The sequence below is a fragment of the Porites lutea genome, chromosome 3 (assembly GCF_958299795.1).
Source record: "Porites lutea chromosome 3, jaPorLute2.1, whole genome shotgun sequence".
Taxonomy (NCBI): Eukaryota; Metazoa; Cnidaria; class Anthozoa; order Scleractinia; family Poritidae; genus Porites; species Porites lutea.
The window spans coordinates 45,563,411-45,588,157 of record NC_133203.1 but is presented as its reverse complement, the minus strand read 5'-3'; the positions used below and the strand labels follow the sequence as shown (position 1 = coordinate 45,588,157).

The following is a 24,747-nucleotide window of genomic DNA, read 5'->3' as shown; positions in this document are numbered from 1 at the left end:
AGCTACTACTGGCCAATACGCCGCAAAGGAACTGGGGCGAACCTCCGTTTAAAAGGTAAGCGAACTCTAAAGGCTGCTAGTTCAAGGACAAATTTGGTTGTTTTTTTTTTCGCCTTTACATTATCCCCCATTACCAATGATCTTTGTGTTAGTGAAACAAGAACACACCTGTAATCCTTCTGCGCCCTGAAAAATCGAAAAGAAAAAATTGTTAAAATATTCATTTAATCGGAGTTTTATTTTTTATCAATATTGGTCATGTATTTTTAAGTAAATCGAAGGAGACTGAACCTCACAACTAGCACAAAAATATTATAGGTAATCAATAGATGTGACTTCAAAATTTAGTAAACTGCCTCAAAAGTTGATTTTATTTTTATTTCTTTTCGCATGCAACGAAAGAATAGAAAATGTTCAAACTAAATAACAGCAACTGAGTTGAAAAAAAAAATATACAAACGAAAACAGAAAAAGAAAAAATGGTGATGTTTTCGTTGATGACGATGATAATAGGAACCTTACCGTTGTTCCACGATCACCCTAGAAAGTAACAGGGAAAGAAACATACACAAAAGTTAATTTCAGGCAGGTAGACAAGGGTCATTAAGGAGAAGTGGCACTTGAGGATTTGCACAGGTTTCAAAATTTTTTTTGAACTCTTTAAAGTCGTTTGAGTTTTCATGACTTTTTCCATGACCTTTCCAAGTTATCCATGACCCGTAAGGTCAAACTGTTATTCTACAAAATTTTCCAAACTTTTCTTGTTTGAGGATAATTTTTGACTTAACTCAGTTCAACAGACATGAACTCTGGCGTCCGCTAAACTAAGTGCTGTTCGCACTGTTTAATTACTATACTCGGCATCTCTATTTTACATTGTCCTTGCTTTCACATCTACTAAACATAACTTTTATTTTCCATGACTTTCCGGGACCTTCGACTAAATTCCATGACTTTCCAGGCCCTGAAAATACAATTCTTAAATTTTATATCTTTCCAGGTTTTCCATGACCTGTACGAGCCCTGTGGTTTTTTCAACAATAAATCATGCTAAAAAAAAACATTCCAAAATTTCTCAACAAGCAGGTGAAAAGTAGATCAATTTGAACTCCTGCGATCACGTTCTACCCACTAGTGATGTCCCGGATTGGGGACCAATGGAGTTAAGGATTCTTTTAGCAACTTGTTCATGCTCCCTTTTACTAAAAACCCTTCGTATCACGTCTTCTTTACTTAACAATATATGGTAGATAAACTGATGAACTTACAGTGGTGCCAGGATTTCCTTGGGGTCCCGGTGTCCCCTGTGGTAGTAAAAACGGTAACTGTTAATATGTTGTCAACACTTGCAGATTATTCTCCTTGTAATTCCAAAAAAATGAGGCAGAATATAGAGGATTATGTTTTGCTTGAAGATATACAAAGTACATAGCAGCACCCAAAACAGTAGTGCAGCAAACCTTTTCCGAGACGAACACAATCAGAGACGTCAAGTACACCATTTCTAGCCTCCCACACATACGTTCTTAAGTAGGGATGGAACGCATTACGAAGCCCCAAGAACGTCGAAATGGGAGCCTACACCGTTTCTTGACTAGTTACGGGAACGGATAAATTTTCAGTACTCGTAGCGGTAGGTATGGGGTATCCGCTTCTTACAGAGGAACCACTTAGCTAACGGATAGAACGGCGATGCCTTTATCACATCTGGGACACAATGGTTGCATTTTACATGACTATGCCTACACAGTTGCAGAAAAAAATTGACTGAAGGAACGGCAACATTTTCCTGAAACCATCTACGTATCTCCTTAACACAAGTTCCTTTAAAGATCCTGAAAATTCTAATAAGAAGAGCGAGTGCTGGCTCTGAAGAGGCATATCTTTAGTGCCTAAAACATTTACACTCAGTCTGCGAAGAACTTTTCTACAAGGGAAGCAACTTTGCAACATATCCACTCACATTTATGGGTATATTGGGCAATGAAATTCCACCATTATTCTACGCATTACTTACCATCTGTCCTGGATCGCCTTGTGGGCCGGGCGGACCCTGTGCCCCTCTAGAACCCTTTAAAAGAAACACATAACTAATAAAAACAGACATGTAGAAATTCCCTGCTTTTATAGCTTTGATGAATTAAACTGAATATCAGCTAAAAGCAACAGTAACTCAACATCCTTCGTGGTAACAAAATGAAATGCGACGAACCTGCGGGCCTGGTGGACCAAGGGTTCCATTTTGCCCAGCATCGCCTGTCTCACCCTGAAAAAAAAGAAGTAAAAAGGACTCTATTTAGGAATTACACAGATAATTCAAAAGTGTACATGTTCACTTTCCAGCACGCGTTTGTGAGTATATATAGCCATAAGTTAGTCAATAGTACTATTCAACCCACTTCAGTACTTCGTTTTTACAATAATTTTAGATATTTTCACGCGCTCATTGGTCGAGAGCTATTGTCAATAAGAGCATAACGATGGAAGTGGCGCGGTGGTCAAGGATATCCTTTTTCTCTCTTTCTTTGTATACACGGGTCATTTTATTGTGGAGTTTTGCAGGAAATTAGGCATGTGAGAAATTTCTCATTGTTATAAAAACAAAACACCCCAATTTTCTATTTGTCACACTATTATTACTAAAAGAAATATTGCCGTCAAAAAAAAAATAAAATAAAAAATAAAAATAAAATGAAATAAATAAGATATTGTTAAAAACTCGGGAATTGAACCGAAAATAATTAACGAGGCTCTTGAGCAGTCACCCGAGTGCTATCGAGCGATATTGTTTACAACTGGCAGTGCACGCAACCATATAACAGGGATAATTATCAGCATAGCCATTGTTGTGACAGGTGTTGAGCATAAAAATTTCTTTTTCACTTTTTTTTCGCCGTGAGCATGCGGTTAAAAGGGGGTGGGAAATAGTTTTTCCTCCTGTATTTTCGCCAAATTTTCCCACACTCATGTTCCTTTATTTAAGGGAGTTTGCTTAGGGAAAAATTATTATGAAGCATGAAAAAAGCAGTTGTTTACCTCTGCACCGAGACGACCCATCTGTCCAGGTTTACCAGAGTAGCCAAAATCACCCTGTAAACATAATAATTACAAAGCCCCATTAGCTTGAAAAAAATTCCCCGTTTTGTGCCCAAGTTAAAAAAGTTAAAAAGTTAAATTTTCGGTTATTATTTCAGCCAGGTTCTTTTTTAATTTTGTAGATGGTCCAAAAACGTCATTTGTCAGGTGGTAATAGTTAACATGATCTATTACAAGCTGTAGGTTATTATAGTAAGACTACGCACAAAGATCAAACAAGGGAATCCAACCAAAGTTCGCTTGGGCCAATTTAAATTTTATGAGCGGCTGACTGACTCAACAACTCGGTCAGAATTCATTTTTCGCTTTCCGTAGTCTGGACTGATAGTTTTTCATTCAGTCACCTGGTTTCTTTTCTGACTCTGTAAACCTCACCCTGCTTCAAAGAAACCCTAATTTAAGTAGAGACCCAATCTTTGTTCGTAATTCAAGTCACCCTTGTCAGTGTATTCTTTCCTCCTTCAAAAAATGTTTTTGATCCCAGAGAAAGGGAGCGAGACGAGCTTTTCACCTGATGTAGAAGAAAAGATGCCTTCGAAAATATTTTTGTCCCGCACTTTAAAGCCAGAATTCAACCCTAATGCAAAACAATATGCTCTTTTATGGATGAATGGTTTAAATCCCTTGTGTATCAAACAATAGGGCCATATATACGAGGAAAAATAAGACGCGAACTGTACCATTTATACGAGCATGTCTTATCTAATAAGACGCGTCTTAGCTAAGACGCGTCTTATTTTAGACGAAATGTGCCGTTTATAAGGAAAGTTCGCGTCTTATTTAAGACCTTATTTTTCCTCGTATAAATGGCGTTAATGTACGCCTCGACGCATCTTACTTAGGTGCAGACTAACCTGTCGAACTCAGAAAAATAAGGAAACTGGGTTTCTTTCAGGAGCTTGTTAATTACCTTTTCTCCTGTGGTTCCTGCCTCACCAACAGCTCCTTGCTCTCCTTTAGAACCCTACGGGGGGAAAATTTATCGAAACTGGTCTTAGAAGTCTAAAATTTAGAATTTATTTGGGTGTTCAATCCGTCACGACCAGAGTGGTCTTGAATTGATAATTGTAACAATGCCAAAGCCAAACCAGGGTAATCACCTTATCGCAAATTGCAACAGGTGCAAAAATTTCAAATGGGCCAATCAAATTCTAATCAACTGGCGATAATAAATGTTTACGACGCCACGAAAACGTGTGGGCTTGCAGAAAAAAAGCGAGAAAATCACGATTGGTACTTGTACTAGCTTCTGACTGGCTGAAAAAGAGGCTTGTTATCTTTTATACAAGAATAAAGCAATACTTACTTGTAGTCCCTGAGCTCCTCTTTTTCCATCTGCAGCGTTAAGACCAGCATCACCCTGAGAGAATAAGTTAAGTTGTTATATCTAGCGAGTCCATAGTTAATTGAGTGGAATGGTTATGAAACCCGTCAGACTCCTTTGTTATATGTTTTTGTGGACCTGAAAGTGCACAACCTTTAAAAGAATTCCTATCACTTTGATTGTATTGACCAATAAAAACGTTGCACTAATTTATTCCGTAACAATTTGCCAACAGAAAACAAAGGATTGTGCACTTTCAGGGTGCTTCCAACATAAACTGCAGCACTGTTGTTTTTATCATTGATGTTTGCCGCTTTTCATAACCTGTCTCCTCTAATAACTATGGTGAGTCCTAAAACTGGTATTGACGCCATGTGACTAGATGAAATGCAAGGTTATGGTAAAATAAAAAACAAATTCTTGTGGCTCTTCGTTCCTTGGCTGCAAAAAAGGTTTAGACAAGAGTTCATTGTTGTACATGAAAACGAACCACACATGTAAATTCAAACCAGGCAAACGAATGAGTTACGATTGAAGTAAGTGTTTTTGCTTTTTTTGACATCCACATATTTTCGTAAAGTGTGCACTTCTCTTTCAAGATATTAATGAGTGACATTATTAAATAATAAAGACTCGCATTCAACTCACAAAGTGTTATAAATATTGCTTACAGTTTCACCAGGTATTCCTGGTTCACCCTTATCTCCCCTGGGACCAGTGGGTCCGTCAGGCCCAGAAGAACCAGCAGCTCCCGGAGAGCCTCTCTCTCCTTGTTCACCCTGGGATGAAAGAAACATTCATATTACACCTTTTATAGAGACATCAGTTAAGTGTTGCAAGTCAAGTCACATTCTATCATTACTCATGCGCGACTAAGGGCATGAGGTGTAAAATGCCCTCCATTCCTTTTTGGTGTCACCTTAGTGCATGTAAATTTATGCTTGCATACATTTACACACATGACTGTAACTTTACTTGGGCTGGGGGGTAGGGGATTATTAAAACAATCTTAGAGCTGTTGAAAAATGTATTGTGGTGTCAAAAAAATTCATGGAAAGATTTGAAAAGAAGTATTAAAGTCTTAAAATGTATGCATGTATAAAAACAAAAACAGTGCTTGTTTGAAGAAATCAACCATCCGTCCCATGTTTAAAGCCCCTTAAGATGTCCTCGGTCGCCCCCTAATCATCGCGTCTTTACTGCTCGTGTCGAAAACGTCGCGGTTGCTATCAGGGGAAATCTCTTTCGATTGTGGAGCCAAAGGTCAGTTGTTGACATTAAAAGACATAAATATATTACATCCAATTTGTTTTACAACAAACACATTGCAAGAGAGCTGGGATCGACACAAAGGGTAGACAAACAAAAAAATTGAACGATCGAATCGACACAAAGGTCAGTCACACTGATCTCGATCAACAAGCCCGTCATCTCCTAGTAATCTTTGAGGACCTTGAAGTAACTTTGAAAAGTGAAGCGAGCTTTAGCAATCTGAGCTGTTCTTAGAACTACTATTATTGTCAGTAAGGTGTCCAAGAAAGTGAAAATGGGGAATACTTTACACTAACACAGGCTAGTCGTTAGCATGCATTGGGCTCGCCTGCATTCTGTTTATTCCATTGGTGGCAAAGGAATTTCGAGGATGCGCATGAGTATAGGCTACTTAAGAGCCTCTTGTCTGATAAACATCCACTGCACCAAGAAACTAAGCGGACGTTTTCCAGAATATGAGTTTAAGGGCTTGTTCGATTAACCGTTTACCGGACGTACGAGTAAACGTAATAAACTCTAAAAATCATTTGTTTTGGTATTTAATGCATTGCAATATCTAGAAATATACTTGAAATAAAATAGTCCCATGTTTGTAAGGTTTAAGTGGTCCCAAATCATAGTAGAAGAGATTTGCAACAAACAATTTGCCTGTTCTTATTCCAAAATATCATCAACAGAAAGCACCCTACGCTTGACCAATACTGTTTCACCATCCCTCTCACAATCCCGGGAACCTAAGTTGCCACATATTTATTTATCTTCGGACACATGCATCAGCCTTTTATGGTAAAGGAAAAGGTAAAGCAACCATATTTTACTTCGATAACTTGTGACAGTCATTTAACTGACAAACTCGAGGTCTACGGTGCACTTATTTTACCCCCCACCCTTCCCTCTCTGCATCAATTCTCGTTTTTAAGGGTGTCGGTATTTAATGCTAGTTAAATCTACACAGAAAGGAGAGAAGTTAAAAAAAGAAGGGGTTGATGTCACCAGGGATCGAACTCAGGACCTCGCGCAACTAAGGCGCACACAATCCAACTGTGCCGTCCTTGCTGCTATAAAAAGAGCAGGTAGAGCCAAAGTTTACATCTACTTTAAAAAATAGGAGTTTTAATGTCGTATTTTTGTACCGCGTCTCCAGAATCTCCAGCATCGCCATCTTCTCCGTCACTACCATCAGCTCCCTGGTATTTTAAACAAAAAGCAGTGTACAGTTTGTGACTGAAATCGGAAATGTGACCATTGAAATCAAAGAGCTATAGGACTTTTACGTTACTGTGAAGAAGACCATTTCTTTGTAATTATTAGTTTGAATCAAATGTGGACTTAAACGTTAAACCACACCTGGTTTAAAAGTTTACGGTTCGTTTTTTTGACCAAAGCCTTTGATCGGATCGTAATGCTCAGCTTCTCTAACTTTGTATCGTAAGTACTAAAAATTGGGATCACTACGTTTGAATGGGCTATCGAAAAATTGATGGTATATTATTTGAGAAAACGACATTTTAAAATTTGTCCGAGAAAATATGTTAGGATACATTAATGGTTGTAGCTGGCCCGTCCATCGTTTAATACAAAAGGAATATATGAGTAAGTATGAGCTGATATATGATCCAAAACATTGTTTTACAAGCGTGAGCGACATTGGCCCAGGTCCAAAAAAAAAATACAATTCAATTTATAGCGGTGTAACTGATCTCTCTTTATCAGTCGCGGATCTCCAAGGGGTGGGCCTCGGTTTGGTCAACAGATGAGTGGAACCCCTTCACTAGATCCGCAATTGTTTATCGAAGTAATACTTACAGGTTCTCCTTTAGCTCCATTTATACCAGGCTTTCCAGAAGATCCAGGATATCCCTTGAAACATAAAAAGTTATAAACTATCTGTTTAGGGTGAAAGAACACTTAGTTGCTCAGGCAGGCTAGCTTCACCTGACGTCAAATTATATTCGTACGTAGGATATCCCGATATACCAAACGTAACTTGTTGCCATTCGACTTAATTGTTCAAAGTTTTCCTCATGGCTTACATATCTCAAAGCTACATGTATGCCGCCAGCTACATGTTTCTTTCCTGGAAAGTACTTACCTGTTTGCCAGGTGACCCGTCGACTCCATTTAAACCTGAAGGACCTTGGTCGCCCTAGGAATACAAAAAAATTGAAAATATGTCAATATAACTCATAACCGAGCAACTTTAAAAAATTGACACAGCAACGAAATTATAGCCCAGATTGGACAAATGACAGTAAGACGGCCGGCATATGACATAACTCCATCAAAAAAATGTATTGGTATTTAATGTTGGCTAATTTTGTAGGTTGCACTGGATCACGCATGCTTATTCTAAATCAATTTGCACATAGTCTGTTCGGGAACTCTGTGAAATAATCAACCGACAGTAAGTAAACCCAACCATTTGTGTTGCATTGAACACTGTACCAAGCCCTCCTAATCCAAGTTTTCAACGCATTGCCAGGGAGTTGATCAAACACTGAAACAAATTCAGTCATTGCTCAGAGCAAAACGCGTGTCTGGGACCTCTGAGTCGCGCCCTGCTGACCACTCTTGCGACGCTGTCTCCTATTTGGTCAACATAATGTTTTAAAAAAATAAATAAAAATATTGCTAAGGATTGCTATTTTCAAAAATTGCAATAGTGTGATGTTTAGAATATTGTTCTTACCTGATCACCCATGGCACCAGGGGGTCCAGTGCGGCCCTGAGAGCCTGGTGCACCCTAGAACAAATGATAAACCAAATGTCCAAACAGAAATTTATAATGACTATTTTGGCATTTCAATCATGCAGTACGAACCTTAAATTGTCATATAAAAAAAGGTTGGAGAGAATCTTTTTTGAAGAGAGTAATTATTAATGGCTGTTCCACTTAATGGATGTGTCCGTTGCAAAGAACAAAACAGCAATGACAATGCATTACTTAAAATTAATGCCAAAGTACTGGCAATAAAATGGGACCGATATTACAGATCAAGCTTCTAAACTGACCACATTTTTTATGATTGCTGCCCGTCAAAAAACACAATTTCAGTAAAAAGGATAACTCTAGATTTAAAATTAAAGTTTATTTTGTCTTGAAATGAGGTGAATTCTTATCATTATTTATTACCCGGCGGCCAGCCTCTCCTTTTGGTCCTACGGGTCCTTTGGCTCCAGGATTTCCCTAATAAAAAATAAATTAATTAAAAGTAGAATACCTTCCAGTCAGCATAGTTATATTGTCAGTGGGACAGTACATAATAAAACCCATTTGATTTGTTTTCTGAATGATTTATCCTATTTATCCATATTTTAGAATCTGGGTTAAAACTCACTATATGGGTAACTGCAGCATGCTTTCATAGAAAGATTAAATTATTTACTTCCAATCCAACAGTTGACAAGGAGCCGTGTAGTACGCTAATAAGAATTCTATGTAATTCATAACAAAAGAAATACACAATTTTGGACTCTTTCACTGCTTGACGCTGTGGGATATGCTCCAGAATGTTAAGTACGGTTCCGGAAAGTTACGGAAAGCGTCACCAGACAGATGAACAGTTCTTGTCTGTGTTACAGGTGGTTAAACCTCAAATGGAAACGTGACGGATTCGATTTAGCGTGACTGGTTGTTATCAATCCTGCCTCAGGCACATTGGACTCATTCTTTTATGAGGAAGTGAAATGTTTTTCTTCCTAAAAATTCTATATTAACGAGAATACTTTCTTACTGGGGTTCCTTCAGTTCCTGGGTTTCCAGGTTCGCCGTCTCTTCCTGCCGTGCCCTAGAGATATCATAAAAGAGTACATATTTCAGTGACGTACCTACAGATAAGGGGTGCGTGGGAGGGGGAGGGGCGGGGGCGGGGGATCATCCAGACCCTGAGATAAGGGGAACGCGGTCTTCAAATCTTTTTTTCGGCCCTTTGGGTCTCAGTTTGGTCTAAAACTAAGGGAGAACTCAAGTCCCTCCCCCGGATCCGCCACCGTATTTATTCAATGTCATTCGAATGCGGATCAAATCGCAAATTTGATTTTGCTATAATATAAAATCAACTACTGTTAGTACCACTACTAGTACTACTTAACACTCAATCGAAAATTATAGAATTGCACGTAAACCACGTTTTGCAAATTTAGTCAGTTTAAAAGGGGACAAATTTTTACCTCTTGAAATTAGCACTTACGGTAACACATAAAAAGAGGAATGCTGCTACAGAAAATCAAAAAATATCACAAACTGTTGGTAAATGATAAGTTCTCTGTTACCGGAAATCCAGGCAATCCAGGGAGGCCAGTTTTTCCTGCTATTCCACGGGCACCCTAAATTAAAGAAATACAGTAAAAGAGTCACCTCCCAGTTCAATCACAACTTGTAGGCCACAGTGTTGACTCACTATCTCTTCACTAAATGAATGAATGATTAAATGAATCGATAGATGTATGGGAAAATGGACTAATGGATGGATAGATGGATGGATGGATAAATGGACTAAAGGATGGATAGATGGACTAATCGATGGATTGATGGATGGAGGATGGATGGATTGATGGGTGGATGAATGGATGGTTGGATGGATGGATGGACTAATGGATGGATAAATGGATGGATGGATGGACTGATGGATGGATGGATGGACTAATCGATGGATAGATGGATGGAGGATGGATGGATTGATGGATGGATGAATGGATGGACTAATGGATGGATAAATGGATGGATGGATGGATAGATGGATGGATGGATGGATGGATGGATGGATGGATAGATGGGTGGATGGATGGATCGATGGGTGGATGGATGGATCGATGGGTGGATAGACTAATGGATGGATAGTTGGATGGATGGATGGATGGATGGATGGATGGGTGGATAGATGGATGGATTGATTAGTTGGTTGGTTGATGGATGGATGTATGGAAAAATGGATGGATAGATGGATACATGAATGGATGGATGGATGGATGGATGGATGGATAAATGAATGAGTGGGAAATGAATGAAACGCGCCACACCTTAATACCAGGAATGCCAGGTTGTCCAGGACTACCGTCTGATCCCGTGGGGCCCTAAAAAAAGCAACATCAAAAATCACTGAACTAATCAACCGCCCAAACACATGAACACCATCGCGTTTTTTTGGACCACGAGAGTTCATTTGTATTAACGAGCTAGGTAGTAGCATCACATTATGATTCGATGCGTTGCGTTATATGATTCCAAAGATAACTGAATAAACGCTCTCTCCAAATGAGCTACGGAGATAATCAGAGAGAGGAAATCGAGAGAAAAGCCATTTGTAAGGCTCCTATGTCAGTGACGTATATCTTGCTAGGATAAAATAAAGATGGGAAATAAAAGTGCGGTAGGGAATGAATTGTTACTAATCACGAGACCAAGACAGCACCAGGAAAAGGTAAATGTGTACAAGACGAGTGACACCACAGTAACGATATACTCGGTTGACCTTGCCCAGGTGTCAGTAGCATGAATAATAAATCTGAGGAGTATTACTCTCCTTTTTTTCTTGAATGAGATGTTAGTCCATTACACTGAGGGTCACCATGTAGTCTACAAGAGCCCCTGGATTTAGAGGTGCCATGTGGAATGAGGTTACTTTTCTCAAGAAACGCGGGGGGTACATAAAGGCCACAGTACCTCCATATCAGAAATCGGAAAAGGGTGGTTTACGTAATTAAAAATTCAATGATTCATCCCAAATTACTTCCACTTATGAAGTAAACTGTGTTAAACGTCAACCTACTGAAATGCAACGATATGATAACATTAATACAGTACTTACAGGTGGACCGCGGGCTCCAGGTTGTCCGGCTGTTCCGGGACTTCCTCTATTCCCCTATCAAATAATCCGGATCAATATAAGATTCTGATTAACTGTCCACCGACCCCTCACTTAACCAAACATTGAAGAAGAAGAAGAAGAAGAAGAACCTTTATTAATTTATACCCCTCAGGGTAGCCCCTTCAGGCGCAAAAAGCTGTCTGTTATCAATGGGAGCCCTGAGCAACAACGCACAAAAACTTACTAAGCATATAAACTTTACACTAATACAGGTAATAATATAAATAGAAAACTATTTTCAATTAAAAGATTAAAAGATGTAAAACACGAAATATCATTAAGATAATTCGTTAAAAAGAGTGCAACCATAATAATAGAAGGATCTTTTTGCAATTTCGGTTCTCACAGCAGGCGGATGTAAGAGGTTGCTTTGTCTAGTAGCGCGCGCATGGATTGGATTATTACGTTTAAAATATTGTTTAAAATACTGGGGACATTAACCTTGCAGGTATTTCTTAACGAGTTTAAAAACAGATTGACGTCGGCGCTCCTCCAAGGTGGGCCATTTCAGAACGTCCAATGCCTGCTTGCTGCGCACAGTACAAGCCACTATCCTAGCAGCCCGGTTTTGGAGGGCTTCAAGGTCTTGTTTACGACCTTCCCCGCAACAGCCCCACACACTTACACAGTATTCTAAAATTGGCCTAATTAGACTAGAGTACACTACATTTGCACTCTCTCTAGTGAGGCTTCTGCGAAGCCTGCCGAGCATTCCTACGCGTTTTCCCGCCTTCGAAATTAGGTACTTTATTTGCTCGTTCCAGCTAAGGCGGTCATCAAAAACTATACCTAGATAAGTGAAGTGAAAAACTTGCTTAATTACATTGTTATTTAAAGTAATAGAAAAGGAGTTAACAGCAGATAATCTAGGGGCGGTTCCGAAAAGCATAGCTTCGGTTTTTGTTACATTAACAAACAGACTATTAAAAGAAAGCCAGTGATCAATCTTAGACAGTTCGGCATTCAGCTTGTCTTGAATGACAGAGGCTTGAGAGGATGAACAGTATAAAACAGTGTCATCAGCGTACATCAGAATATTGCAATCGGACACTACTTCAGGTAAATCATTAAAGTGTAGAATAAACAATAATGGTCCGAGGATAGAGCCCTGAGGCACACCAGTAGAGAAGGCTTCCGAAGCAGAAGTCACCCCTTGAAACTCTACAACTTGGGTGCGGTTCGACAGGTAATCCGTAAACCAGCCATGCTCTTTATCCAAAATCCCCAAATTGAAAAGCTTGTCCAGAAGTACCGCATGATCCACAGTGTCGAAAGCTTTGCGAAGGTCAATAAACACAGCACCAGTTAATTAACCTTGGTCCATGTTCCTACGAATATTATCAGAAAAACTAAGAGCAGCGAATTCTGTCGAGTGACACTTCCGAAACCCGCACTGATAAGGGCTCAAGATCTTGTTTTGCTGCTGGAGATATTTGTAGAGTTGGATATGTACAGCCCGTTCGAAAACCTTAGATAGAACAGGTAAAATGGAAATCGGGCGATAATTGTCCATCTCATCAGCCTTTCCCTTTTTAAAGAGTGGAATGACCCGTGCGGATTTCCAATCACTGGGAACTTGGGCAGTACGTAACGAGGTGTTGATAATAAACGCCACAGGCTTAGCTACAATGTCCGTAGAATCTTTTAACAGGCGTGCCGGTATGCGATCCAAACCCACTGCCTTCCCTGATTTCAGGCTACGTAGTTGAGACATAAACAAACTCCTCAGAGATCTCAAGAAAATTAAACGGCGGATACTGACGGGCAGGAGTATCGGAATCACGCTGTTTATTACCACAAGTTTTCCGTAAAGTGGCCATCAATTTGCTTGCTGCAGATGCGAAAAACTTATTAAATGCGTTGGCAATGCATTGTTTGTCAGAAGAGACAACGCCGTCCACTGTAATGTTTGGAGAAGTAGCTTTCTTTTCTCCCGGTAGGATTTTCTTAATCGTCTTCCAAAACGATATGTGATCACCACCACTTTCCTCGATGAGCCGTTTATTGTAAGACGCTTTCGCTGACCTTATTTCTTTTGTCACACGATTGCGAAAATGGCGGTAGTTTGCCCAGTGCTCTGAGGCATTGCTTTTGATTGCTTTTATTTGAAAATAATCACGCTGGCGCATAGTCACCTTTATGCTCTTGTTTAGCCAGGGACAATTGTCAATGCCGCGCACGCGGCGCTGCGTCAGCGGTGCATGACGATCAGCAATCGTCATTGTGCCTTATAAGTTAACATGTCGGCGTTAAAGTTGGGTTACTGATCCAATATTCATATAAGCGAATCTTTGTTTATAATCTTTGCCTCATTAACATATGCTTTTCATTGTCTGATTAAGCTATTAAAATAAACTGTCTGAATATTGAAAGAGCATAACAATTCCAGTTATCTGTGAAAATTTGAGCCCCATAGACCAACTATTTTCGGAGAAATTGTCTTTCAAAAACTCCAAACTTCACATTTTTCGATGGCTGCTATTTCCTTAGTTGTCACTTGCAAAGAGCTGAAAATTGCACATATTGCTCAAATTAACCAACTCTTTAAACTTTTCAACTTAATTTGGGCATAGGGTGATGCCTTCTATTGGTTAAGTCGTATGCTAATAAGCAAAAATGTGTACAGTGACGTCAGTAAAGATTCAATAATAGGGAGCTTAAGCAACGACGACGCGGACGGCAACGAGAACGGCAAAAAAGCAATAGGTTTGATTAGCAAAACAACAACAATGCACGTGCATCACGCTTTTTTTGCACATTTCTTTGCCGTCGTTGCCCGACTACAACGTGAAAATGCCTGAATTCACGTTTTGTCGAGGACGGGAACACAAGACAACAACTTTCTTTTCTTTTCCTGAACTTTGATACAGTCCTTTAGAATTCAACTCCAAAAACATTTGCCAACCTTTGACGAAGTAAACGAAATGGAATAAGCGTGATAAAGTTCGAGGTAGTGCGAATTCACTTTATAAGTGCATTTTTGTAGTCGTGGCCGTCGTTGTTGCTTAAGCTCCCTAATTAGAGTACAATCTGACTCCAGTAAAGCCGTGAACTTACCGTAAAGCCTGGTGATCCGGGATCTCCTTTTTCTCCTTGAAACCCTTGATCTCCCTGATTGGAGAGACAAGAACGACCGATTTTTATTATATGGCGTCTTACCCGCCATGCAGCAGCTATAATAACGTATTGAAACAAAGAAAAGTGTTTACATAGAGGATATTACACGGTGGAGCGAAGATATGAATTTTATTTTCGAGTGGCAAAAACAATATTTTACGAACGAGCGCATATTTTACTCACTCGAAAAAAAAATTCATATCTTCAAGCCGCCGTGTAATGTTCTTTTTATTATATAGACAAAAAGACAAAATAAGATAAAATAATAGAGGGAAATGACCGAAATTACGTCATCGATCGTGTGAGATTATGGAAAATAACCCACTCGGGTCCCGGATGTAGTTTTTATGAATTTTACACGTGGTATATTTTCCAGTAAAACACTCGTGTCTATATAATAAATAAGGATAAGAGCTCATCTCCCGCAAGATTGGCTTATTTCACTGACTAATCTGACGACATATGAAAAAACTCTTTGTTATATACCTAACATGATAACATGATAGACTACTGTTGTTATGTTGTTATGTTTTGGGTGTCAGATAAAATCCTGTTAATAAATAACTTAAGCCGTTAATCAAGGCAGTGACTGAATGTAATTCTTACCAAGCCACCTGCCGGTCCTTTGTCTCCGAAAGTTCCAGCTTCTCCTTTGATACCCTGTCGACATATGATAGGGACGTTCCGTCAACGGTTATGAGATTAAAGATCCGCATTAGCGGGGTAAATGTATTTATTTCCATTCAGACAGTTTAAATCGACACGCAGCAGAAGAATCTTAGATTCAAAGAAACACTCTGGATATGTTCAAGGCGCACGAAATATTTACGTTCAGTTACCCGGCGGTCAAAAAAATTGTGATGCTGTGGCGCAAAAAGTGCCCATAAATCAGTAATAACGAGAGGTCCGTAAGAAAGGGAGTTTCTTTCATTCAAAAATCTGCAACTTCTGCCGGAGATCAACTTGCTGTTCGCATTTTAGGGGTTCGGTTTTGCGAAGTTCCCTCAAGCCGAGAGGTGGTTGTTCGACCATAATGGTACGCCAATACACAGATAACACAAGTAGGCTTTCTCCCAAAAAGCAATTATTTCTGCTCCCCTTTAATTCAGGGAATGATAACTTAGCATTCAAAATCTTCATAAGTGAATATTCAAGTAGTCCTTTTTCCCCGCATTTCACTCTGCTAACATTTTTAGGCCGGCAATTTATGAAGTCCTTCCTTTAGTAAGTAAAATTATACTACATACTGCTCGCCATTCAAGTTCTCTCTTTTGGCCTTAGCTTTATGAACTAAGAGAAGTCCAAAATAGATAGGATTGCCTTGGCTGTTTCGTACTAAAGGACAGAAAGACTTTCCAAACTGAAGCGTGCTCCACGACCTCCAACAACAATTTTCCTTAAACCGGCTGCTTTGTTTGCTTTGCATCCGAAATTCTCGAAACAATTTTACATAAGTGGGAAAAATTTAGCCGTTTTTGCATGATCAGTTCCCAGAAATATTCGAAAATAGAGCAATGAAAGCGTCTATTGTGGACTACACACTTTTTCTCCAGATTCTCCTTTAGCTCCAGCGGCTCCACGCGATCCAGTTGGTCCCTAAAAAGTACAAAACAAAACCAAGTTTAGAATCAGAGAAAGAATCACCAAGAAACCTAGATTTGGGAACTTCTTTTAGATGGAATGTGTGTTTCACAATGCATCAATTACGGTGATCAAAATATCTGGAGCACCGAAAACTTTGACGATCTCTTGAATTTAGCTAGTGTAATTCCACCCACACAAACAACCCGTAAAAGCTACTTGTTAATTAAGCTAACAAAGCGCAATCCATATAAACATCGAATAGGATAGGATCTACCCGGCCAATTGTTTCGACCAGAAGCCTGAACCGTTTTAAGAATGAGCTTAACCATTCAATGCTGTTGTTGCAAATTATCTTTTTATATTTTATAAACATAGTTTTAAACGTCCCAGTTTATATTTTTTTCGGTACATTGCTCACACATGATCTGTTTTATCTTTTTATTAACAAAGGGAAACCTCACAAGACCAACCACCAGTTTACTTTGTCGAGATGATTTTTTTACTTTTAGTTTTCTAGACCATCTTGAACACAATATTGAATTATCTTGTAATATTATGTTGCCTTCTACGCCAATAGGACCCTCTCTCTCCATGGTGAGTCAAGCGGGTAGTAGTTACTCTATCTTGCAGAAATAATTTATTATTATTCTTTGCGCCAGTCCTCCAAGCTCAGTTAAATCTGCTGTTCATGAGAATAGCTCTCTATTTAGAAAGCACCGTTTTGGACAGTTATGAACATTATTTATAAAACGTACCATTTGCCCACTAATTCCCGGAGTACCGGCTGAACCTGGGGCACCGCGGGCTCCCTGAAAAATGCAAGGAAAGAAAAAGGAAAGAAAGGTAAATGGTAGGGCGTACCAACAATGAAATGGAATAGAAGGTCAAAAACAAACTGGGGAAAGTGAATAATGAAAAACAAGACACTAAGATAAACAGAAGGTTAAAAATTCCGAAGAGCTTGCAGACATTAGTTGGAAAGTGGAACACGAAAATTGTGACCCTATTGGCAGTTCCCCTGATTATGTATCAGCTCTCATGACAAAGATCTATCTTTTAAATGGATCTCCGAACATATTTTTCAGGCCCCAATTTTTCACAAGTTTCACAGTGCTATCACTGGAATCTAGTTTATTGACTGGATAGTGATTTATCCTTCGCGTAGAGTTATCCAACTTCTGCAACATCGTTCTTGGGCGAGGCGTTGCAAACATTGCGGAAGTAAACTTCAAATGTATGTGCTCCGACTGCCTTAGTTTCTTACCTGCGATCCACGTGCTCCTCGACGTCCAGGATTTCCTGTGGCTCCATCTTGCCCCTACAACCATAAATATTCACGTTAAAAATAAATAAATCAGTCAATAAAAATTCACTTTCAGAACTCTTTGCGTTTACAATAAGTTTTTATTTACACCCGTATTAATTTAAAACTATATGCTACGTTGCTTTTTCACGGATTTTATGATAGAAGCCAATAAAGATTACCGAGATAAACGTAATTGAGCAGTTCTCTCGTACGGCCCAAATTCACTACAAACAACTTGCTGCCGTGAAAACTGTTCATACCACTGTAGCGCATGCATAATATTTAAAAGCAGGACAAAAGAGAATTTTAGCCTCGTAAGAGTAATTCACCTTTGGTCCTGGAAGGCCGGGTGAACCCGAACTACCAGGCGCACCATCTGATCCCTACAAGAAATACAAGTGAAAGACTGAGCATACAAAAGTGACTATGTAAGTCTCCATGGAATGGATCTAATGAGGGAAACTGTGTCTCTTTAACATTAACTTAATCATATGATGTATCACTACGATATAGCGAGAGAAAGTGACTGTGAGGCAAATCCCAAAAGAAATTTACTACATAATCACAAACTTAAAAGCAACATTCATTATTCTTATGATAACGATATAGATAACGATAATGATAATGATGACGATAACGATAAAAACAATGATAGCGATAGTGATAACTAACGATAACGATAACGATAATGGTCGTGATAACAGTAACGATAATGATAATGATAATAATAACGTATATGAATTCCAAAAGGAGATCAAACCACTATATAAAAAACCGGAAGAAAAATTAAAATTCACTTCCGCATAGCCCCTATGTATATCACCCTACCGGCTGGCCGTCCTTGCCGTCTTCTCCAGGCAATCCTTGGTTTCCGGTGTTTCCCTGTGATAAAGCAATACTGAGTTTTATTACATGGCTGAATCCACTAACAGGCAAGATGAAGTGAATCCTGCATTCTGATTGGCTACCCGAGAAGGTAAGATGGTTGGTCGGGATTTCCCGCGTTGGTCCCGCAAGTAAAAATTCTATTTTTGGCCTGATAATAAATCCTTTATTGACCAAGCCTGTTCGCTCAAGATGGCGGAATATTGGCCTCGTTCTTTTTGGCGTTTTTATTGACCGAGACGAAAACACACAAAAAAAGTTGGCCAATATTATGCTAACAAAAGTCACACTTGGTCAATAACGCATGTGTATCGCAATAGTATGATCTCTTACTCATTTTGTTCATGCGAAAAAGGACGTTTCTAGTTGCTAATTTACGATCATATAGGTCTCCAGTAAAAATTTTTACTATAAAACGTTTCTTAGTCTTTTGCTAAAAGTTTGATATTATCTGAGCAGCTTCATATGAGAATTGTCTGTACCATGACAAAGCCAAGTCGTGATAATAGTGGAATCAGAAATCCGGGGAAATTTTGCTTGTGAAATCCGAAACGCTGGGCTTTGGAGTCCGGTCATCCGGAATACAGCTTAAGGAATCCGGTTCTACTGACAAAGACTGGAGTCCAACACCTGGAATCCGGAATCCACGGGGTCGGATCCATAATGCCAGACTGTATTGGATTCCCTTGCATGAAGCGATGATAACGTGGTGATCACAGTTGCGCGGTGAAGCAGAAAAGTTTTAGGTGGTTTGTTTGCTCAACACTTATCAACTGTATCTTAGAAAGTATCCGTGTTACCCTGACCTTCGAGGAATAACTTGTGGCATGTTACGTACGGTAATGGCATTGTATTGGACTTCTCTTAAGTGCCACCATTCACATGCGACGCTTTGTGGAGTTTCTATTCTAATCTCCTACCTAGCCGGTCTTTGGGTCCTCGAGAAGCGGTACTTGAGGACACAAAGACAAAGAACGGATGCGCGAGAGAGGAAATTGACCTGAAGTCTCTCTTCTCAGCAGAAACTCCCGTTGGGCAGTAAATCTTTTCTCTCTCCTCCCCCTAGTCTGTTCCAGGCTCCAAGATAGTTCGCTTGTGAAAACCGAACAGGAGCTGGGGAGGGAGAAGGCACCCCCTTCTCCAGATCGCCACGTTCTTATTATCGAAGAGCGTGGCACAGTCTACCCTCCCACCAGCTTCCCTACGACACAGGAGGTCTCTGAGAAGGTGAGAGACCTCAGATAGACTGAACAACTAGTATTACTCACCTGTTGTCCTTTTGCGCCACTAACACCAGGTCTACCAGTAAGCCCGGGGTAACCCTGCCAAAATGAAATGATCCAGTTACGCATTTATTAGGGCCATTTATACAAGGAAAAGTAAGACGCGTTTTCCATATGATGCGATCTAAGCAAGACGCATTAACGGTACATTAACGGTACATTTCTTATAAAACATGACGCTAATTGTACTTAGAAAAGACTGTCTTTGCTAAGTCAGGTCGTATTTCAGATGAAATGTGCAGTTTATACGGGACAGTTTGCGCCTTATTTAGGAAGCGCCTTATGTAAGATGCATCTTATTCGTACTCGTATAAATGGCCCTATTGTTTACTGATATATTATATCTTATAATACACTATGATTTCAAAGTAAGTTGAACACCTACTGGTTGTCCTGGCCTCCCAGTTTCTCCTCGTTTCCCCTCAGGTCCTTTTCCTCCCTAAAATCCAAAAAAAAAAAAACAGAATGCAATAAAATGCAATTACAACTGCTTATTTGGAATACATTACCACATACATGAAAATTATTCTGTAGTTCCTGGGCTACTAGTCCATGCAACTCGCACAAAATTATAACCAGTTTTCTTTGGCGATAGCATTAAGCGTCTGGGGCCTTTATTCTATTTGTACAGCACCATTAAAGCTTTATTTTCAAGTTTTTCTTGATAGTGTGGGAAAATATGGTTTTTGTCCTTATCAAATTTTCCATTTAAAACAGTGAAAGAATTGAGCCCACGGATTAGGATTGTTGTTCACAGTTACGTAGGCGACTTACTTTTCGACAACTTGTGCGGCAGTAATGTTCAGAGTCAAAGTAAGTTGTATCAGGTCAGTTGTTTTCTACTTACACTACCTCACCGCATAATGTTAACGTATGGAAACGTCGGGGACTGCAGAGGCAATAGGCATGCAACGACGATAAACGCTGGAATTGTCAACCGCCATCAGGGGCGGGTCGCAAAAAAAAATTAACCGTGGTCCCAGATTACGATCATTACAAAAATGGCCAGGTTTTAGGCGGTACGGCCAAATTCATAGTCGAGGGGTGCAAAGCATTACAACTACAACAAGCATGCGCGAACCCCATCGAGGGAATGCGCATAAATTGTAAAATATCTTGCGATGAGCTAATTAATCATACAGCGAGAATAAGGGTAGAAATAAAAACGTACGGGTAGTCCATCAACTCCTTGAGCTCCTTCTTGACCTGCAGTTCCAACAGGACCCTAAAAACGACATTAGAAGGCAAAAGAAGAATTTCACGCCCTGAAACATTGCATTGTATTTATAAACTAACTTTAACCTTGTTGCAATGGTCAAAGCTGCGTTGCTTAAATTTTTAAATCTGTGCTGGGTTGTACAAGGCTGGGTGACGATCAGATAGCCCACGAATAGTGCGAAATTTTATTTCAGATATGAAAATTTAAAGAGCAAATTGAGTTTAATTCTTTTCTGTCGTAAACTTGATGAGAGGATGCTCAAAAATGAATTAAGAAATTGTCATAGAAAAAGCTTTTGAACAACAAAAAGAGAGAACCGGATTTAAAATTTAACCCCGGTAAAGCGCTAATTGGCCTTCGAAAAACTGGGCTCTGCAAATAAGAATCGTTGTATAAACCTTGATTCTTTCCAAGGTCGGGAATAAACTTTCATAGTCTTATCCCACTTAACGTTTTCTTAAGGCATGACCGTAAGTGATAGAGTCCATAGGCTTACCCCTGAGTCATCAAAACCGATCTGCGTCCATGGTATCGTGGGCTTGTCAACGAGATTTTTGAATAATGCTAAATCTCAATTTATTATCTTTGTGCTTATTAAAAGTACGGAAATTGCTCATTTGTATGGAAAGTCTTCGTCGGTATAGTATGTTCGGGAATCTCACTAGGGCGTGGGAAAATACACTATTAGTCTGTCACAATATTTTTTCTTCTCTGATTGGCTCAAATTCCACCGGGCTAATTCTTCATAAACAGCTAGCGTTGACCAAATTTGGAAGACGTCTGTGATATAAGGAAGATGAAGTCAAAAATATTTTACAGTAATTTTACCGGTTCTCCTGTAAGTCCAATTTCACCAACAGGTCCACGTTCACCCTGCAAAAATATACTTGTAAGCCAAATAATACAATGAGAGGCAACATGGGAGCACCTGTCTAAAGCAGTTCTCTTTTTCTTTTGTGGTGTGTCACGGACATGAAGTGAAAAAGCGGACAAGGACGCATTTAATAGTTAGTTATGTTAATATAAATTTATGGGTTTTTTTTTCTCAAAATAGTTGGCTACGGTTCAGTAGCTGAAAATGTTTCGCGCTCGAACAACATTATTGTGACAAATGGCGCAGACAAGTGCATGATTCCAGTTTTAAACACTGAAAGAGTTTTCGCAAAGTTCCATCAATCTTGTTCAGCCTATTGATAGATTGTCATATAGAAACCGACAGCGCTAGCCTTTGTTTTGAAGTTTGTAGGTGGCAGTCAGTTTTAGGTTGAGAGAAGGGGAAGGCGCTGGAGAGAGGCCAATGTTGCTTGTGTGAAAGTTGAACTTTCATGAATTTTGATGGGTATTACTTTACTTATTCCATTAAACGCTGTGGCGTTTGTTACATTTTCAGCGTTTCCGATACGGCGTTTATATAAGGACGGCGTTTATTCGAGGGCGGCGTATGTTTCGAAATCACTTTTCTTAAATCACTTTCAACAGTTACTGTAGATTGTTTTTTAAATATGATGTACTTTGAAGGTTCCAATGTCTCTCTTATTTTGCTGAGATAGAATCGTAATTGTCTGGATGGTGTAGATTTCCAAGGTGTACCGAGTTTTTTTGTCGTTACCCTCGAATAGGCGCCGTATTCTTTTAATTAGGTGCAGCGTTTATCGAGGGCGGCGTTTATTGATAATTTTGCCTGTATCTACGGCGCTCAATCGAGGGGGGCGTTTTATCGAATAAATACGGTATGACCTCAATGCTTCGTTATTATCTGCAAAGAAAATTACTCCGTCTTCCTAGTCTACTGCCCCTACTTTTGGGCACCAAGACAAACCTTAATTTAAATGTAGTGAGAATAAGACTCGGGGCAATAAATTACATTGCTGTTGTTCGTAAAAGTTTGGTCGACATTTTTTTACCGAAATGGGAAACTCACCACTGCACCAGGTTGTCCGTCTTTTCCTTGCTCTCCTGCTTCACCCTAAAATCAACAAAAACCAGTGAAGTAAACATGTTTAGATTATGCCTGATAATAAAATCTCGTCTGTCGGAATCAGTAGTAGAGACCTTTAGTTTCTAGGACGAGGACGACTAAAAGCAGGCTGTAGTGCACGGGCGTTAACCAGCGCTATTTTGGCGGGAAAACATGGTAGTCGTTGCAATTACGAGTTTTAGGATTGGGGGAAACAAGTTATAAAATCTTTTTTGAAGTTATATCATTTTGTGATCGGGAGAGGGCTTATAAACCTCCTTTGATAAAAATAACCAGACTAAAGTTTCTGGTGGAAAAAACACAACGACAATTAACGCTTCGCGGGGTGTCTTTTTTTAAAGAAGACGCCAAAAGACCTTAGCTTTAAACTTGTTCTACCTAGTAGTTGTCCTCGTCTTCGAGAACAAGATTCAGTACGATGTTTAATATTAATTTTCGTGCCTCATATAACCTCATGATGCTAAGATCAGTCAGCGACAGGAAAGTGCCATAGTTGGTAGGATAAATTAGCTTGCAATTCCAAAGTCCTACTTGTATTCTATCTCTTTCTCAAAGCAAAGGTTCAAATGGTTAGGCTCCTTGTTTTACTTCGGTAAGTTGTAACAGTACTCACTCAGGACTAGTGACAAAGCTGAGGCCGATGGTACGTCTATTTTACCACCTCTCTCCTTCAGTGCTCTGTCTTATAGGTATTTCGTTAAAGCTACTAAAAGCTACACGTGAAGGATGAAGAAGTCAAGACAAGGATTTAAGGTAACACCAGGGAATAGAAATCCAAACCATCAGCACAGAAGGCCGCGCACTAACCGACTGTTCTGATCCTCGTTGCTGGGTAAGTACGTGGAGTAACTATCACATAAAAGGGTCATACTATGATGTTTTACTTGTTAAACTAGTAGTTAGTTTGCCTTTGTAAACAAAATAATGTTAACCGTATTCTCCCAACATAAAGGGTTTTTGCGTTATCACTTTATTACTTTTTCAGCAACAATCGCAACCATAAGGTGCAATATCTGCCCAGTTTTTGTAACCCTTTATAATAGCACAAAAAGTCTGTTGGAATCATTAAACACGCAGTAATGCAATACTGAACCAACCTGTTTTCCAGCGCTGCCAGGTAAACCAGGAGCACCTATGGGGCCTCGGGCACCCTACAGTGGAATAAATGCAAGAGAGAGCGTTGCAGTTAAATGTGTCAATAGAAAACAATTCATCTCTTTTCCAATTGGACAGTTGAACAATGTCTATACCGAGGTGTTTTTTCAGGCATAAGAAAAATAACACTTGGTTAAGAAAAGTCTTAAGTAAACGCAAACTCCAAGTATAATATTGTATACTGGACAATAACCTTCAAAGGGTCATTTAATTTCCTTATTTACATGTTCCCCCTGTGTTAAAATAGCTTTCACAACCTTTAAAAAGAACCTTAGTTCCTTTACCATGTGATTAAAGATGATATAAGGATGCATGATTAATCTGTGAGGAGCAGAGACGCTGGTTAGGATGTGTATGTGTTACTGCGCTTTTCAAAACCGCGCGAACTATTAAAGTTCAAAAGCCACCGTCAGAAATGCTTTTTTCGCTGCCGTCAATCATAATTACGATCGCAAGCAACGAACCTTGAAACAGAGAACACATAAAACGGATCAAAATCCACCAATCACAAATCCAATCACCTTTGTTTCCTAAGAGGTCGGCTAAGATGATTGACGGCAGCGAAAAACGCAAACGTCAGTTGGCTTTTGAACGTCACAATTCGCGTGTTTTTGAAAAGCTCAGTAATTGATGTTATTTTTTTTTGTAGTTGTGAGCTCGT

The 24,747-nt window shown here is 39.4% G+C and overlaps 1 protein-coding gene across 1 annotated transcript in view; it reads right to left on the bottom strand.

The window, feature by feature from the left end:
• The window catches only part of LOC140931256 (uncharacterized), a 68,373-nt gene that overhangs the window by 12,904 nt on the left and 30,722 nt on the right, over nt 1–24,747 (bottom strand). The window contains exons 31-61 of the mRNA XM_073381025.1: nt 24,029–24,082; nt 22,875–22,919; nt 21,782–21,826; nt 20,906–20,959; nt 20,120–20,173; nt 19,720–19,773; nt 18,395–18,448; nt 17,896–17,949; nt 17,525–17,578; nt 17,016–17,069; nt 16,219–16,272; nt 15,283–15,336; nt 14,617–14,670; nt 11,500–11,553; nt 10,712–10,765; nt 9,965–10,018; nt 9,427–9,480; nt 8,826–8,879; nt 8,382–8,435; nt 7,785–7,838; nt 7,499–7,552; nt 6,826–6,879; nt 5,092–5,199; nt 4,403–4,456; nt 4,007–4,060; nt 3,037–3,090; nt 2,213–2,266; nt 2,018–2,071; nt 1,269–1,304; nt 523–540; nt 169–186 (exon numbers count right to left, since the gene is read on the bottom strand). Coding sequence (XP_073237126.1) covers nt 169–186; nt 523–540; nt 1,269–1,304; nt 2,018–2,071; nt 2,213–2,266; nt 3,037–3,090; nt 4,007–4,060; nt 4,403–4,456; nt 5,092–5,199; nt 6,826–6,879; nt 7,499–7,552; nt 7,785–7,838; nt 8,382–8,435; nt 8,826–8,879; nt 9,427–9,480; nt 9,965–10,018; nt 10,712–10,765; nt 11,500–11,553; nt 14,617–14,670; nt 15,283–15,336; nt 16,219–16,272; nt 17,016–17,069; nt 17,525–17,578; nt 17,896–17,949; nt 18,395–18,448; nt 19,720–19,773; nt 20,120–20,173; nt 20,906–20,959; nt 21,782–21,826; nt 22,875–22,919; nt 24,029–24,082 — 1,620 coding nt within the window. The remainder of the gene's footprint in view (nt 1–168; nt 187–522; nt 541–1,268; nt 1,305–2,017; nt 2,072–2,212; nt 2,267–3,036; nt 3,091–4,006; nt 4,061–4,402; nt 4,457–5,091; nt 5,200–6,825; nt 6,880–7,498; nt 7,553–7,784; nt 7,839–8,381; nt 8,436–8,825; nt 8,880–9,426; nt 9,481–9,964; nt 10,019–10,711; nt 10,766–11,499; nt 11,554–14,616; nt 14,671–15,282; nt 15,337–16,218; nt 16,273–17,015; nt 17,070–17,524; nt 17,579–17,895; nt 17,950–18,394; nt 18,449–19,719; nt 19,774–20,119; nt 20,174–20,905; nt 20,960–21,781; nt 21,827–22,874; nt 22,920–24,028; nt 24,083–24,747) is intronic.